The sequence below is a fragment of the Callorhinus ursinus genome, unplaced genomic scaffold (assembly GCF_003265705.2).
Source record: "Callorhinus ursinus isolate GAN/ISIS: 27379988/994484 unplaced genomic scaffold, GSC_fseal_2.0 scaffold626, whole genome shotgun sequence".
Taxonomy (NCBI): domain Eukaryota; kingdom Metazoa; phylum Chordata; class Mammalia; order Carnivora; family Otariidae; genus Callorhinus; species Callorhinus ursinus.
The window spans coordinates 408-16,262 of NW_027397681.1; the positions used below are offsets into that span (position 1 = coordinate 408).

The 15,855-nt window shown below is 45.0% G+C and overlaps 1 protein-coding gene across 1 annotated transcript; it reads left to right on the forward strand.

Moving 5' to 3' along the window:
- Window positions 1–1,461: 1,461 nt before the first annotated feature.
- LOC112819098 (small ribosomal subunit protein uS3m-like) lies at window positions 1,462–3,513 on the forward strand (the record flags this gene model as incomplete). The annotated part of the gene is made up of 2 exons (XM_025866133.1): window positions 1,462–1,573; window positions 3,314–3,513. Coding segments are annotated over 2 exons (312 nt in total), but the record flags the coding sequence as incomplete, so codon positions are not given.
- Window positions 3,514–15,855: the final 12,342 nt, after the last annotated feature.

Here is a 15,855-nt window from a genome sequence, read left to right on the forward strand (position 1 = left end):
CTGGGATTGGCCCGGTTTGCCTTCCGATTTCTCCTGCTCTGCATCCTTTCTGGAGGCCCAAATGGCAGCATTTCCTTCTGGGTGGCAGGCTGAGTCCTGCGGTAGGGCTCAGGTGTCCCCAATCCCAGGGGATTGGGAACCAGGCCTTTGGGGATGGACTTCTCAGTACCTGAGCTAGGGTTAGGGTTAGGGCCTAGGGGCATGGCAGGCCCGATCCGCCAGCTGTGTGGCGAGCTTCCTGAAGGGCTGAGTTGAGGGTGTGGGTTAGGGAGTGTTAGGTTCAGGGTTTGGGTCCAGGGGGCCACTGAAAGTGGGGGTTCTCTGGGATTGGCTCCAGTGGGCATTCAGATTTCTCCTGCTCTGAATCCTTTCTGGAGTTCCAAATGTGGCACAGTTTCCTTTTGTGCTGCAGGCTGAGTCCTCAGGTATTGCTCAGGTGTCCCCAATCCCTGGGGCTTTGGAGCCAGGCCTCTGGGGATTGACCTCTTAGAACCCAACCTAGGGTTAGGGCTTAGGAGCATGGCAGGTCTGGTCTGCCGGCTGTGTGGAGAGCTCCCCAGAGGGCTGAGTTGATGGTGTGGGTTAGGATGAGGGTTAGGCTCAGGGTTTGGGTCCAGGGGGCTGCTGAAAGTGTGGATTCTCTAGGATGAGCTCCAGTGCGCATGCAGGTTTCTCCTGCTCTAAATCCTTTCTGGAGTTCTAAATGGCATGGTTGCCTTCTGTGTGGCAGGCTGAGTCCTCTGGTATTGCTCAGGTGTCCTAAATTCCTTAATCTTTGGAGCCAGGTTTTTGGGGCAGGTGGTGTCAAAACTCAACCTAGGGTTAGGGTTAGGGTCCAGGAGAATGGAAGGTCCAAACTGCTGGCCTTGTGGCGACCTTCACGGAGGGCTGAGTTTAGTGCGAGGGTTAGGGTGAGGGTGAGGGTTGGGGTTGTGTCTAGGGGGCTGCTGAATGTGTGGGTTAGATGTTGTTCTAGTTTTTGGTGGCCAATGTGTGGGGTGGAGTGACAGGGGATCTGAGGGCCAGGTGTGTGGCGGGGGATCCTGGGAGCAGAGCGTCTGGGGGAAGGCAGGGGCGGTGGAAGGGGTGGTGAGGGACTGGGGTCGGGGACGCAGGGGTTGGGGTAGCAGTGGCCTGGATTGGGCTGGTGGTCAGGGCCCCTGCGGTGGAGGGGCCGGGCTAGTGGGGTGGGAGTGCAGGAAATGGGGCAAAGGGGCTGGTGATCCGAGGCCTGGGGGCAGTGGGGCCTGGGCTTTGGGGTCAGGGAACCAGGGGCCCTGGGGGCCAGGGGCTGGAGGGATGGGGTGGATGGTGGTGGAGGATCCAAGGGTGGAGGGGCTGGGACCCCTCAGATGGGTATGAAGGACCCCAGGCGGAGGGGTGCAGGGGCCGGGGGTGTGGGGGAGGGGGACCAAGGCTTGGGTCCATGAATGGGCAGTCACTGCCCCTCTGTGCACCTAGAATCGGGTGGCCCGAGTCAGAGTGGGCAAGGGGGACAAGCTGGTGACCTACGAGGAGGTGCAAGTACCGCATTACACCGCCCACTGCAAGGGCTGGCTGTCGCTGCACGCAGGTGAGGGGCCGTGGTGCTGAGGGCCCCAGGGAGGAAGTTCTCGGTCATGTCTATCACACAAACACCAGATAAACAAGTGCGAGAGGCTTGATTCAACTCCTCATTCAGAGGTTTTCATTTTCAGATTTCGTATTCCCGAATCACTATGGGACGTGGGCCGAGCAGGCACCCTGCACACACCTTCCCTACTGAGGGCGCTGCCTTCTTGTTTCCGCTCATGCTGTAAACAAGAGTTCTTTTCGAGATCCATTAGTGCCCCATGTTTACGGTTTTGTGCTTTTTGTGGGTGATTTCAATGCCTTAAAATAGCCTTAATGCTGAAGTGCAAAGCACAAGAAGGGTGTGATGTACACTGGGGAGAAAATATGCATGTTAGGTAAGCTTCCTTCATGCACGAGTTATGATGCTGTTAGCAGAGAGTTCAGTGTTAATCAATCATGTGTATTAAACAAGGGGTCTTTAAGCAGAAACACACATGAAACAAGGTTATATATTGATGTGTTGATCAAACTATCTTAACCCAGGGCATGCAGGAACTTAACTCTGTGTTTCCCCTAGGAGCGAGGGTTCAGTGTTCCCTAACTCATTGCTCATGGTAACTTTATAGAACATAACTACTGGGAGCTAAGGAGAATCAGCTGTGTTTTGTTCAGTATGAGCCTTCTCAACTTGAGTCGTCTGTCTAGAAAACTTAAAATACAGATTCCTGTCCCCCTCCCTTTTCAGGTTCTGTTTGTTTGTTTCTTTTTTTTTTTTTTTTAAAGATTTTGTTTATTTATTTGACAGAGAGAGACACAGTGGGAGAGGGAACACAAGCCAGGGGAGTGGGAGAGGGAGAAGCTGGCTTCCCACCAAGCAGGGAGCCCGATGTGGGGCTTGATCCCAGGACCCCGGAACCATGACCTGAGCCAAAGGCAGACGCTTAACGACTGAGCCACACGGGTGCCCCTCAGGTTCTGTTTCTAAGGTCTGGGGCTGGGTGTGGCAGTCTGGGGCTGGGTGTGGAGGTCTGGGAATGGGTGCAGAGACTCTTCAGGCACACTATAGGAGGTTTAGGAGTTTTAGGATATGGGGACCTGGGGCTGAGTGTGGAGGTCTGGGAATGGGTGTGGAGACTTCAGGAACACTGTAGGAGGTTTAGGAGTTTCAGGATCTGGGGATCTGGGGATGGGTGTGGAGGTCTGGGGCTGGCTGTGGAGACTCTTGAGGCATACTGTTGGAGGTGTAGGAGTTTCTGGATCTACACTGAGAATCCACTGGTTGAGGCCATGGCCCTGGATGGTGAGAGAGCTCATGTCCCCAGTCTCAGAAGTAGCTGGTGGCCTCATCTCTCTGGGCCAAGGGATGGCCAGTGCTTCTATAAATGTCCAGAAAGAGTGGGAAAGGGCTAGACAGGAGAAGATCATCTGAGTTTTATGCCCTGCTAAGGCCTCAGTCTTCCCTTTGCAAAACAAGGATAACCAAAATACCTACTTAACAGGATTTATTTGTGAATGTAATGAAATAATGCACTTTGAACTTTAAAGTGTTATTATTTTTATTCCACTTACAGAAGAAGAGGGAAGAAACCATGGTGGGGGTGGAATTGAGTGCCCAGTGCTCTTGGATATTACCTCTGGAGTTTCTGCTGGGTCTTCGAGGTGCCCTGTTCCTTTCAGGTAACCTGGATGGGGAGAACCATGCTGCAGAGTAAACAGTAGAGGATTTTTTCCTCTGAAAGTTCATGCTGGGCATTCCCAGGGTGTCTGGTCGACCAGCTGATCCTAAAGCGCTGGGCTAACCAGTTGGAGATCTGTGTCCTGGTCTTGAGGCAGCTGCCTGCACACAACTTCTACTTCCTGGTGGGCTATAGTGAGACTCTGCTGTCCCACTTTTACAAATGTCCCGTCCGTCTGCACCTCCAGACTGTGCCCTCCAAGGTCGTATATAAGTACATCTAAGGCAGTCACCTTTTCTGCATCAGGCTCTAGCCTGTGAAGGACAGAACCATATGGGAAAGGAGTGAGGTAGAAATGGGGAACTACGTCCCCTCACTGTCTCGAGGATTCCTTTTCAAAGCTGCTGTTGAATAAATAGACCTTCTGTGTTGTCTTGCCTCTTGGTTTGTCTTTCCTCCTTAGAGAAGAGAACTCGAGTAGGGTTTCTTTGAGGATGCTCCAAGCCTCCCCCAAAGGCTGCCAGTTGTTTGAGGCTTGGGTAATAGCTACAGTGCGAGTCTCTTGTCACTTTACCAGGAACTTTATCTGGAGCTCTTTGTTTTCTCTCAAAGTGGAAAAATCCACTTTTAGTCATTATAAATAAACATTAAATTTTTAAAATTTGAAACAATATGGACACGTGTCAAGTCAACCATGAAAGTTACTTGTAATTCTTACACAGAGAGAACTATTGTGAACAGTTTATTTGATTTCCAGATGTACCTTTTCCCTCCAGAAATACCTTAATGGATACTCGTTGCTTATTAAATAAGCTTTCAATTGAGCACCTGCTGTAGGCCACAGATTCTTCTGAGTGCTTGGAATCCATCAATGGACAAAACATTCTGCTCCAGGATCCCTGCCTTCATGACACCTGTATCCCTGTGGAGGTCTGCAGGGAGGGTTAGGCAGCACTGAGGACTCCCAAGAAGGTGAGCTCAGTGCAGGAGAGCGTTTCAGGAGGTGGCATCTGCAAAAGCTGCACATGGTGCTGGGTGGTGGGGAAGGGATTGCTGAGCAACTTCACTGTGACACTGACCTTGACCCTCACCTTGACCATGACCCTGTTACGCTTAACCCTGAACCTCAACCTCACACACCCTGATCCCAACCCTGACCTTGACTTATTACCCTGACTCTGATTCCCTAAGCTCTACCCTCACTCTTAACAGTTAAGCTGTCCCTAATCCTATCCACAACTTGACCTTCACTCAACCTCACTCTTACCTGAGGGTCTCACCTGGACCCTCCCCTGATCATGTCTGACTCTGACACTGACGTTGACTACATCCCTCACAAAACCCTGATTCTCAGTCAGAACTTCACTCTGAAAATATCCTAATGCTATCTGACCCTTACCACGACCCTGACTGTGACCTTATCCTAACTCTAACCCTGAGGCTTGCTTTGACTCTGACCATAATCCTCACCCAGACTCTTATCATGACCTTGACCATAAAATTGATAGTCATCTAAATTTGACCCTAGCCCTGATCTTCCCTTATTGATAAACTGGACTCTGACCTCGACCCCGAAACCAAACCATCACCCAGACTATCCCTCACACAGATCTGAGCCTACTCTTAACCCTGGTCTTGACCTTGATTCTAACACTCAACAACCCTGGATTGATTGATTGGACTGATCGTCATTCAGGCCCTGAGACACCCTCACACCCTGCTGACAAAACTCAACCTTAACCTGACTCTGACCCTTCTGACCTTCACTCTTGCACTGACCCTGACCCTGGACTTCATGTGAATTTGACCCTCACCCTTTTCCTGATCTCATCCTAACACTGACCTTGACCCTTCCACTAACAGTGATCTGACTGAACCTCTGCTGGACTTGATCATGGTCCTGACCCTCATGGTTCTGATCCATCCATGTATTGATCATGAAACTTCACTTAACCCTCACCTCGACACTGCACCTTATTCAAATCCTTAACTGACACAGGCCCTGACCCTGATGTGCAGCCTTGCTTTGATATTCACCCTATAGACTCGCCCAGATCTTGACCCTGATCCATTTTTTTAATTGAAATATATTTGACATATAACATTGTGTAAATTTAAGGTATACATGTTGATACATTTATGTATCTGAATACATTATGTATCATAATGTGATTGTAACAATTAGCACCTTAATCATATTATATAATTATTCTTTTTAGTCATTAGAATAAGTTCTAGGTTCCTAGCAAGTTCGTTGATTATAATATAATATTGTTGTCTGTGCTCACTATTCATTATAAATTTGTACCCTTAGGCAACATTTGCCTTGTCCTCTCCACTCCCCAACCCCTGGTAACCACCATTTTGCTCTCTATTTTTGCGAGTTTGGCTTTTTTAGATTACACATATAAATGATGTCATACAGTATTTGTCTTTCTCTGCCTGACTTATTTCACTTAGCAAAACTTCCACAAGGTCCATCATGTTGTTGCAAATGACAGGATGTCCTCTTTTCTCATGGCTGTATAATATTCCATTGTATTTATATATCACATCTTCTTTATCCATTCATTTGTTGATGGGCACTTTTTGGCTATTGTGAACAATGCTGCAGTAAACACTGGATTGCCTATCTCTCTTCAAAATCCTGTTTTTATTTCCTTTGTGTGTATACCCAGAAGTTGAATCACTGGATCATCATTGGTGGGTCTATTTTTAATTTTTTGAGAAGAGTTCATATTGTTTTCCATTGTGGTTGAATCAATGTACATGTGCACCAGCAGTGTGAAAGAGTTCTCTTTTCTCTAGACCCTTGCCAGCAATTTTTATCTCTTACCTTCTTGATAACAGGCCTTTTGACAGGTGTGAGGCAATATCTTATTGTGGTTTTCATTTGCATTTCCCTGATGATGAGTGATGTGGAGCATCTTTTCATGTGTCTGTTGGCCATTGGGATGTGTTCTTTGGAGAAAGGTCTAGGTCTACCCATTTTTCAGTTGGATTGTTTTTGATTTTGAGTTGTATGAGTTCTTTATATATTTCCAGTATTAACTCCTTATCCAACGTATGGTTTGCAAAAATTTCTTCCATTCTATATAGTGCTTTTTCATTTTGTTAATGGTTCCTTTTGCTGTGCAGAAGGTTTTAAGTTTCCTGGAGCCCTATTTGTTAATTTTCACTTTTGTCTTTGGTGCCACTGGTGTCATATTCAAGGAATCATTGCCAAAACCAATGTTAAGGAGCTTCCTCCCTACATTTACTTCTAGAAGTTTTATAGTACCAGGTCCTTCTGTTTTAGTCTTTAGTCTATTTGAGTGAATTTTTGTGACTGGTGTAAGTTAGGGGTCTAATTTCATTGCATGTACTCATCCAATTTTCCCCACCTCACATGTTGACAAGACTGTCCTTTCCCCATTGTGTGTTCTTGGCTTCCTTGTTGAACATTTTTTTGACTGTATAAGCAGGGGTTCACTTCTGTGCCTTCTAGTCTGTTCCATTGGTCTATGGTGTCTATTTTTGTCTGTCTGTGCAGTAACATACTGTTTTTATTACTGAAGCTTTGTAGTATAGTTTGAAGTCAGAAAGTGTGATATCTCTGGCTTTGTTCTTTTTTCCTCAAGAAGGACATTTTAACAATATAAATTCTTCTGATCCATGAGCAGAGGATGCCTTTCCATTTGTTTGTCTTTCCATTTTTTTTTAAATTTCTTTCAGCAAAGTCTTGTAGTTCACTGTATAGGACTTTCACATCCTTGGTTAAATTTATTCATAATATTTTATTGTTTTTGATGCTATTGTGAATAGGTTAGTTTTCTTCATTTCTTTTTCGGATGTTTCATTCTTCATGAATAGGCATGTAAATGATTTCTGTAAGTTGATTCTGTATCCTGCAACTTGACTGAACTCTAACAGCCTTTCAGATTTTCTATATACTGAATCACTTTATCTGCAAACAGTGACAGATTCACATCTTCCTTCCTGATTTGGATGCCTGTTATTTCTTTGTCCTGCCTAATTGCTTCAGCAAGGACTTCTAATATCAAACTGAATAAGAGCGGTGTGTGTGGGCATCCACATCTTGTTCCTGCTCCTTGAGGAAAAACTTTCAATTTTTCACCAGCGAGTATACTGTTAGCCATGGGCTCATAACGTATGGTCTCTAATGTATTGAGGTACGTTCTTCCTATACCCGATCTGCTGAGGGTTTTTATGAAATGATATATTTTGTCAAATGCTTTTTCTGCATCTAATCAGATGATTGTGTGATTTTTTTCCTTTCATTTTATTAATGTGATGTATCACATTTATTGATTTGTGTATGTTTAATGATCCTTGCATTCCAGGGATAAATCCTACTTGCTCATGATGTATAATCCTTTTTATGTGTTCTTGAATTCAGTTTGCTAATATGTTGTTGAGAGTTTTTGCCTCTGGATTCATCAGAGATATTGGTCTGTAGGTTTCTTTTCTTGTGGAGTCCTTCTCTGGCTTTACCAGGGCAATGCCAGCTTCATAAAGTGATTTTGGAAGTATTCCCTCCTCCTCAATTTTTTGGAAGAGTTTAAGAAGAATTGGTGTTAATTCTTCTTTGACTGTCTGGTAGAATCTCCAGTGAAGCTGTCTGGTCCTGGGGGAGGTTTCTATGTTGGGAGGTTTTTGATTCCTGATTCAATCTCTATAGTGCATTGGTCTGTTCAGATTTTTTATTTCTCCCTGATTTCAGTTTGGTAGGTTTCTTGTTTCTAGGAATGGATCTGTTTATTCTAAGTTATCTGAGTTTTTGGCTTGTAATTGTTTAGTCTCACAATCCCGTTTTTCTGCAGTCTCAGTTGTAATGTCTTTTTGTTTTCTTTTTTTAAAATATTTTATTTATTTATTTGAGAGAGAGAGCACAAGCAGGGGGAGGAACAGAAGGAGAGGAAGAGAAACAAGCGGACTCCGTGCTGAGCGGGGAGACTGACATGGGACTTGATCCCATGACCCTGAGATCAGGACCTGAGCCAAAAGCAGATGCTTTTTTTTTTTTAAGAGTTTTTTAATTTATTTTATTTGAGAGAGAGAATGAGAAAGAGAGAGCACATGAGAAGGGGGAGGATCAGAGGGAGAAGCAGACTCCCTGCTGAGCAGGGAGCCCGATGTGGGACTCGATCCTGGAACTCCAGGATCATGACCTGAGCCAAAGGCAGTCGCTTAACCGACTGAGCCACCCAGGCGCCCAGCAGATGCTTAACTGACTGAGCCACCCAGGTGCCCCAAAGTCTCCTTTTTCACTCTTAATTTTATTTGAGTCTTTTCGGTTTTTTTTCTGTTGATTTTGTTTATCTTATTCATAGAACCAGTTCTCAGTTTCATCAATCCTTTCTGTTGTTTTTATTATTCCTATTTCATTTATTTCTGCTCTGTGTTTTATTGTTTCCTTCCTTCTGCTAACTTTGGGCTTAATTTGTTGTTGTTGTTGTTGTTGTTTTTTCTAGTTCCTTGAGGTGTAAAGATGGGTTGCTTATTTGAGGTCTTTCCAATTTCTTAATATATGTATGCACTTATCACTGTAAACTTTCAGAGCTACTTTTGCTGCCTTCTGTAAGTTTTGATATGTTGTCTTTCCATTTTCATTTCTTTTGAGATAATTTTTTATTTTCCTTTTGATTTCTTCACTGACCCATTGACTGTTCAGAAGCGTGTTGTTTAGGTTCCACATATTAGTGGATTTTCCAGCTTTCCTTTTACTGATTTCTAGTTCCATACCATTGTGGTCAGAAAAGACAGTGGGTACGATTTCAGTCTTGTTAGATGAGCTAAGATTTGTTGTGTGTTCTATTGTGTGGTCCTTTCTGGAGAATGTCCCATGTGCACTTGGGGAGAATGTGTGTTCTGCTGCCGTTGGTTCTTGTGTTTTAATCCGTGCAGCCACTCTGCCTATTGATTGGCGAATTCAATTTTTAATATTTAGAGTGATTATTGATATGGAAGAACGCAGTACTGCCCCCTTATGTCTTACCTTCGATTGTTTTGTAGCCCCTTGCTTATTGCCCCCCCCCCCCGTTTCTGTCTACCTTTGTGAAGTGCTGGTTTTCCACAGTGCGTTTGGTCTCCCCCTTTTCTCGTTTTGTGACCCTAGAGTTTTGTTTTGTTGTTACCATGTGGATTACAACAACATCTGTTATATAAGATAGTCCTTCTTATGCTGATGGCACCTTATTTTCATTCCCTGTGAAGTTTCCACAGTTTTACTCTTCCCCTTAATTTTGATGTTAAAATGTGTCTCTTTTTATGCTGTGAAATCACTGAGAAGTGATAGTGACTTTGGTTATTTTTCATGCTCTTTTCCTTTAGCCTCCGAACTATAATTAAGTGGTTAACACACCCTTCTACTACAGAGTTGCCATTTGTAATTGTGTTAATTTTTTACCTTTGCTAGTGTTTTATGTACTTTCATTTGCGTTTATTTTCATTTCAGCTGAAGAACCCCTTTGAGCATTTCCTTCAAGGCTGGTCTAGTGGTGGTGAGCTCCCTCAGCTCTGGTGTGTCTGGCAAAGCCTCTATTCCTCCTTTCTATCTGAAGGGTAACTTTGCTTCATGAAGTATTTTTGGCTGGCAGTTTTTATCATTTAACACTGAATAGGTCCTTCCACTCTCTAGGCCTATGGAGTTTCTTCTGAAAAATCTGCTGATAGCCAAACGGGGGCTCTATTTTAGGTTACTTTCTTTTGTTCCCTGTCTGCCTTTAAGATGCTTTCTTTATGATTGACTTTTGACAGTTTCATTACAATGTCAAATATGATGAATGACCTTCCTTGGAGAAGGTCTTTCTGCTTTGGGGGTGCCCACACCCCAGTAGGGGCATCCTGCCGTGGGCAGACTCCCAGACATCCACAGGAACATCTCTTGCTGAAACCTGGAAGCAGACAGCAGGGAACACATTCCTCCAGTGCCTTTGGTTATTGTCTGCCTATTTCCCTTCCTCCAACTCCCCTGGTCATGGACTCACTCACTCACCACTTTTGCTTTCCACCTGCACTGAGGGGCAGGCTGTCACCAGTGTTACCCTGGGGAGGGGCTGACTTGAATTCCTTCTCCTCTGACTCCAAGCCCATCGCTACCCTGCTTCAGGCGGTGTGCCTGGATTTCTCCTCAGCTGGCTGGGCTTCCACAAATTCTCTATCTTCAGTGAGTATTGCCCTGTTTTGTAATTTCCAGTTGTGCTTCCCCCAATCATAGCAAGTCAGGGTCGGGCAGGCTCATCAACTTCCTTGGATCTGCAACCCCCTTCACGGTCCTGTCCACCTACTTTCTGATGCACAGGTGCATAGAAATCTGGGTGTCCTCGTGTGATGAGCAGAGGCACTTTTGTTGGATTATGAATGTTGAAGTAGTTGTAAATAAAAGGGGAGAGGAAAAAAGGGAAGACTCCTGCAGCCACGATGCTGATGTGACACTTGGCCCTGATCCTCACCCTACACTCACCCTATCCTTGGTCCTGAACATGACCCTCACCTTGGAAATGACCTGAGTTGGACCTTCACCCTGTTACTGACCTTGCAGTGTACCCTTAACCTGATTCTGAATCTGGCATTCACCATGATACTGACCCAGAACTGACCCTTACCTTCACTCTGACTCTGATGTTGACTTTGACCTGGAACCCAATCTCACCCTGAACCTGAATTGGACCCAACTCTCACAGTAACCTAACCGGACCCTAATGTTCAAACTGAGTCATAATTTGACATTCGCGCTGACCATTTACCTAAAACTGACCCTGACGTTAACCCTGAAGCACTGATTATGACCCTGACCCTGCTTACCCTGATGCTTACCATCACACTAACCTTGATCTTCAGGGTGACCTTGACCCTCACCCCCACCCTGACCCTGCACCTAACCTCATCAGGATTCTGACCCTAACCCTCAGCTCCACGCTGAATTCATCCCTGCGTTTGACCCTCACCTTCACTAGTGCATGGGTTTTCTATGGCTGGCATGATGAACTACCATCAATGTAGTGGCTTAAAATAGCTCAGGTGTATTTGTCACGGTTTTGTCTTGTCACATAAAACAAAACTAGGTCTTGCTGAGTTAAAATCAAGGTTTCAGCAGAGCCACATTCCCTTCTAGCTGGAAGGGATTGTGAGCGATAGAATGCAGGAGTCATCCACAAGGTGGAAAAGGCCTAGAGAAGGATTCGCCCCTGGAGCCTCCAGACACAGCCCTGCCCACCCACACTAGACTTCTGAGCGGCACAGCTGTAACATAGTTAAGTTTCTGTTGTTTTAGGCCACGAAGTTTTTGGAAATTTGTTCAAGCTTCAGTAGAAAACTAATACAGTACTCAATCTGTAGGTTGGGTTTAGGGGTCAAGGGTTAGGGTTGGGGTTAGCTTGGGTTAATTTATTTGCCTTTTAATAAAAGATGTCAATGCTTAAATCAGACATTTTTTCTTAGACCATTTTACAGTGAGGAAAAGTAAGCATGTATCCCAAAAAGTTAGGGAGAAGAACTGAAGTTTCCAAAGCAATGCCTATGTCAAAACATCTCGACATTTATGTTTTATCTTTAAAGGTAATAAGAAATGTACTTGCTCTATTGTTCTTCTCCCAGATGGATTTGCTCTCCCTTTCATTCTGGTCTTGGCTCAAATGCCACCTTCTCAGAGGGGCTTCCTAATGGGCCTCTCTGAATATGATGGCCCCCTTAGCCCACGCTGTTCTCTTTTTAGCCAGCATTCCTTCCTACTGTTGATCCATTTATTATATCTCATGCTTTTTACAAGTTCCCAGTTCGAACTAGAGCTATACATTTTCACAAAGTAGATACTCAACAAATATTTATTAATTGAACCAGTTTTACTCTGTGATATGTATGGCTTTATTTTTAATTAAAAATATCAATGTTTTATCAGTGAATTTTTTACCTTTTTCAGAATGTATTTGGAGAAATCCATTGCTCCATGAATATACATCTCTCAATGCTGTGGCTTTATTATGTCGTGTGTCATCCTATCCTGAGCTGCCAGGAGTGCCCATGACCCATGTATGAAGCCCAGCTTCAAACCTTAGGGGTGAGTTTTGTGAAGGCTCTGGGGGGCCTTTGGGGGGCTCTTCCTGCTGGAGACCACCGTGTCATCTGGGGCCAGAAGTAAAGTGAGCGCCCACCTCTTTTGCTCTGCTTTTTCCATCTTCCTCTACGCTCTGTCGGCATGTGGGTTTCCCACCAACCATATCTTTGCAGACAAACTCTGAGATGGCCTATGGCTTGGGACTCCATTGACCTCACAATATCTCATTATAACCAGTGTGAGAAGTTTCTGTGACACTGACATGACCTTTGTTCCCAGAATATGCCCCATGAAGAGTCACATGAGAGCCTGGGGGTCCAGAAACGTTAAATGGGTGATTGTGGCTCTAGCTAAAGCCACTCAGGGGGATCATGCTGGAGGCCATCTCAGATCTTGGTCTGGCTCTGTCACCGATTTTCAATACAATTTAGGTGAGTCACTTAATCTGAGCTTCAGGCTCATCATTTCTAAAATTAGGAAATGTTTTTAGATTCATTTATTCATTCAAGAACTACATAATGAACTCCTATTAAGTGCTAGGCAGTCTCCAAGACTGATTCTACCTCAGGAATTCTAACAACCATCCTCCCGGCTCACACTGACTTCCCCCATTTGACACAATGGCTGTTCCATGGAAATTCCGTAGGGCAACCCTGGACTAGCAAGTGTCTTCAGGGTGTGCCCTCAGGCCACTTGATGTGGCTGAGGGACCCTGAGCAACTCCAAACCAATACCCAAGGTTTTGGCTGATTTGCCTTGTGCTGTCTTACTTGCACAAAAACAGCAGTGTCTGGATCAGGACTTCAGTGCAACAGCTGCAGGATGAGCCAGCTTAGCAAGAACCTTGCCCAGGACACTAGCCCCATGACACTGTGAGGGTATTCTTAGTCCCCATTTAAGTCATGCAATGCAACAAATGATTATACATCAGGGTGGATGATGCAAAGTATAGTTTCACTGAGAACATGACAAAAACACTTAAATGACAGAATAGTATGTAGTTAAGCATACTATAAACTATGTAAGTGAAGGGAAAAGTAAAAAAATGGGGTCAGAAAGAGGAATGGGAGTTCCAAGAAGCGGGCTGGAGTAGTCAGGGCGGGGGGGGGGGTGTCTCATGGAGGAAGTGACCAGGAGATTTGTCACTGGTTACAACAGTGCAGTATCAGGGTTTGAGCTTTGCCTGACCCGCGACCCCCAGAGGCATTGGGGGCATTCTAGCTCCAGAGGATCTACAGACTGCAGATCAGCCTGAGCATAGCCTCTGTGGTAAGTCTTCTTTGCTCCTGGGTGTGGCTCTTTCTCTGCCTCTTGAGGCTGTTGATTCTTACTTTGTTTTCCTCTGAACTGCACTCTTTTGTGCGGGTTCAGTACTGTTAGTTGACACAAAATCTTTGTGAAAATAAGTGGGATATAAATCATACTGTTTCCTAATTAGATCTGAACATATTCAATAGTAAGAGCCTTTTCCCAGGTCCCTGGGTCTTCATCTGCTCACCAACTCCGAGATTTTTTTAAAACATATTATATTTTTAACAGTTTCAAAGAATTAATTTGGTTTTTTAAAAAATTAAACAAAGTCTCACTTTTAATAATCTATAGAATGATCTGTAAACATTGAATGAGCAAGGTTTTACAGGATGAAGGAAGAATGGGCTTTGTGGCTGGGTTTGCCCTAATGTTTACTCACTGTTTCCCCCGTGTGGCCACTCTCCAGATAGCATGTGGCAGAATGGGTTACAACCTACCAAATTCAAGGGAGAATAAGACAGAATAGGTTGGTCCCTGGATTCCCTAGCTCCTAAAAACCATCATATAATTTATAAGCCATATTCTAAATTGAGCATATCTTAACTAGATATTAGGGTTAGGTTCAAGGTCAAGTTGCATACATTAATTATGTACAGCATTTTGTATGTCAGTCATAACTCCATAAAGTGTTTTTAAAAAATTAAACGGGAGAGAATATAGTCACTCAAAGCACTAAGCACCTTTCCTGTCACAGTAAATATGTAACTAAACATAATTATTATTTAACCTTAGCTGAGGACCGGGAGCTGCTCCTACAGGTACTTGGCAGGTAGCATCTGTGGCCAGCTGCCCATCTCCCCACTGCACCCACCCCCAGCTCAGCACATCCTCTTCTAGGCTCAAGGGCAGCCCAGAGGGACCAGGCCCAGGTGTGGCTCCCTCCTCTCAGGCATGGCTTCCTTCCGACAGGTGGAGAAGGTGGTCAGCTCACAGACACATGACATCTCCTTTTGGTTACTTGCTATCTGCCTCCCCTTTTTGTCACCCTGTCACCCTGGTCCTTAAACTTTAGCTCCTGTGAGAACCTGGGTTTGGAGGTTTCTGTTGACATTTCAAAGTGTGCAGATCTGTGCTGCCTTTGTTCCCTGTCCTTGGGTCAGATATAAAGGCGGGAAAAGTCATACTGTGAAAGCCACAAAAATAAATCTCAAGTGTGCTCTGCCCCCGGTACCTCAGACTTGAAAGAAATGGCGAACTACATACCTCATGTCATATACAACCAGCATTAGGGACTCATAAAAGCATGTAAAATGAAATTGTACTGAAAGAAATCTCATTAATAAACTTGTGCCTTATAGAAGACAGTTCAGCAACACCCTACCCTGCCCCCCGACCTGTCATTTCCTGTCTGGCCAATGCCCTGTCACACTAACACATGTAGCCGCACAAGGACACAACTATGATCATCCTCCTGGAGCATTCCCGGTCCCCCTGCCCCTGCTCTGGCCAACTCTGCACACCCCCAGTCCTCCTGACCGTCCTCTGTAGTGACACAACAGTGATCATCCTTCTGGAGCATTCCCGGTCCCCTGCCCCTGCTCTGGCCAACCCTGCACACCCCCAGTCCTCCTGAGCATCCCCTGTAGTGGCACTTGTCACACCATGCTGTAATGTGTTGTCTCTCCATCTGTCCTTTGCTAGGAGTAGATCTCTCTCACAGCTGCCTGGCTGGATGACAGGTAGATGAATGGTTTCGGAATCTTTTGTCCTGGAACAGCAGGCCTCCTTCAAAACCCTGATGGGCAGGGTGAGTCTCTGTTCCTCTGTGTGCCCCCAGCCTCGGTGGAGCATAGTGCTCAGGACAAGGGTTTTGAGAGTCCTGCCAGATGGAGTTTGTTCTGTGAAGGTGGATTCTTTCTGATATCATTATGTAACCACATAACGTGGCCGTCCCTGTGAGACAGAAAGCATGCTACTGTATTGTGTTCTACTTGCATACCGTGGCTAACAAAGAGTCAACACACGCTCACACTCACACGTTCACACTTGCACCTTCGTTTCTGAGCATCACTATCATGTAAACTGCAGTGAATTCCCATTGGGCTGCAGACATGTAGATGTGCCATTAAAGGTATCAATGGAGGAGAATGGATATGGAGTTCTGGCTAAAATGATGGAAGTCCTTGCCTGTGGGGGTGAAGAAATCAGATTTTACCCAGAAGGCACTACGTTCTACTCAAAGGAGTGACATGATAATATTACCTTTTAGAACAGGGATCTGCACAGACTTTTCTGTAAAGTCTTCTGTAAAGATTTTCT